Source organism: Hylaeus volcanicus, chromosome 7 (assembly GCF_026283585.1).
Source record: "Hylaeus volcanicus isolate JK05 chromosome 7, UHH_iyHylVolc1.0_haploid, whole genome shotgun sequence".
NCBI lineage: Eukaryota > Metazoa > Arthropoda > Insecta > Hymenoptera > Colletidae > Hylaeus > Hylaeus volcanicus.
The window spans coordinates 6115323-6116180 of record NC_071982.1 but is presented as its reverse complement, the minus strand read 5'-3'; the positions used below and the strand labels follow the sequence as shown (position 1 = coordinate 6116180).

The following is an 858-nucleotide window of genomic DNA, read 5'->3' as shown; positions in this document are numbered from 1 at the left end:
GCGTCTGAGAATAGGAACTATTTCACGACGAACTTGGGCGTTTTGCCACCGATGGCGCCACTTATCTCTTTTTAGCGGGTTATTTAAAAATCAAATTACTATTTAATACATACACATACGACTGTTTGGAGAACGAACTGAACTAAATACGAAATCTGTGAAATAAATACGGTCACCCTCAGAATATTTTCATTCCATAAATGATTATCAATTCAATTAAAAAGTTACGAAGTACCCCTCGAATTTTATTACGTGTCTACAATATTTTGCACGTTCCAATGAAACTCCTCTCGACGCTCTCGCAGGTAAAGGTTCTAAATTACGAGAACGACCGGTACATAGCTCTGCTGATGGATTACTTTCACATTTGTTTGGAGAGCGTTCGCAAGCTGTCGATAGGAAAAACGAAGCACCTGATGCTGAAAGCCCTGGCAGACACTATGGGAGGCTACTTGCAAGTTTACATCCTGCCTCTTACGAGGCACTCCTATTACGCCGGGAACATAAAATATCGAAACGCGAGGAAGCTCTTCGAGCTGTACGAAGAGCTGAAGCTCTTTCTGCGCAGCAACGGGGCGGGCTGGTTGAAGCCTTCGAGAAGCGTCGGGCGTGCGAAAATTCCGCCAATCGTGATCACACCACCTAGAGCGTCTGTCGCGTGCAAGGGCATTATTACCTACCTCGCGTGTAAGAACACATCGCTTCTCATAGAATACACATTTAGATTGAAACGATTCATCGAACTTCATCCTGCAATTTTTAAATGAGAAAGGGCCTAGCCGATTAAGATGGTCAAAACTGCCCTTAGAGCTTTTTCAATAGCTCTTGAATCATTCGAAAGCTGACCAAGAAAAACCC

At 43.6% G+C, this 858-nt stretch overlaps 1 protein-coding gene across 1 annotated transcript in view; it reads left to right on the top strand.

Annotated features, from left to right (window-relative positions):
* Positions 1-767, top strand: part of LOC128879916 (uncharacterized) — a 1833-nt gene extending 1066 nt beyond the window's left edge. Inside the window, exon 3 of the mRNA XM_054129484.1 lies at positions 306-767. Within this exon, the coding sequence (XP_053985459.1) occupies positions 306-767 (462 nt within the window). The remainder of the gene's footprint in view (positions 1-305) is intronic.
* The last annotated feature ends 91 nt before the right edge of the window (positions 768-858 follow it).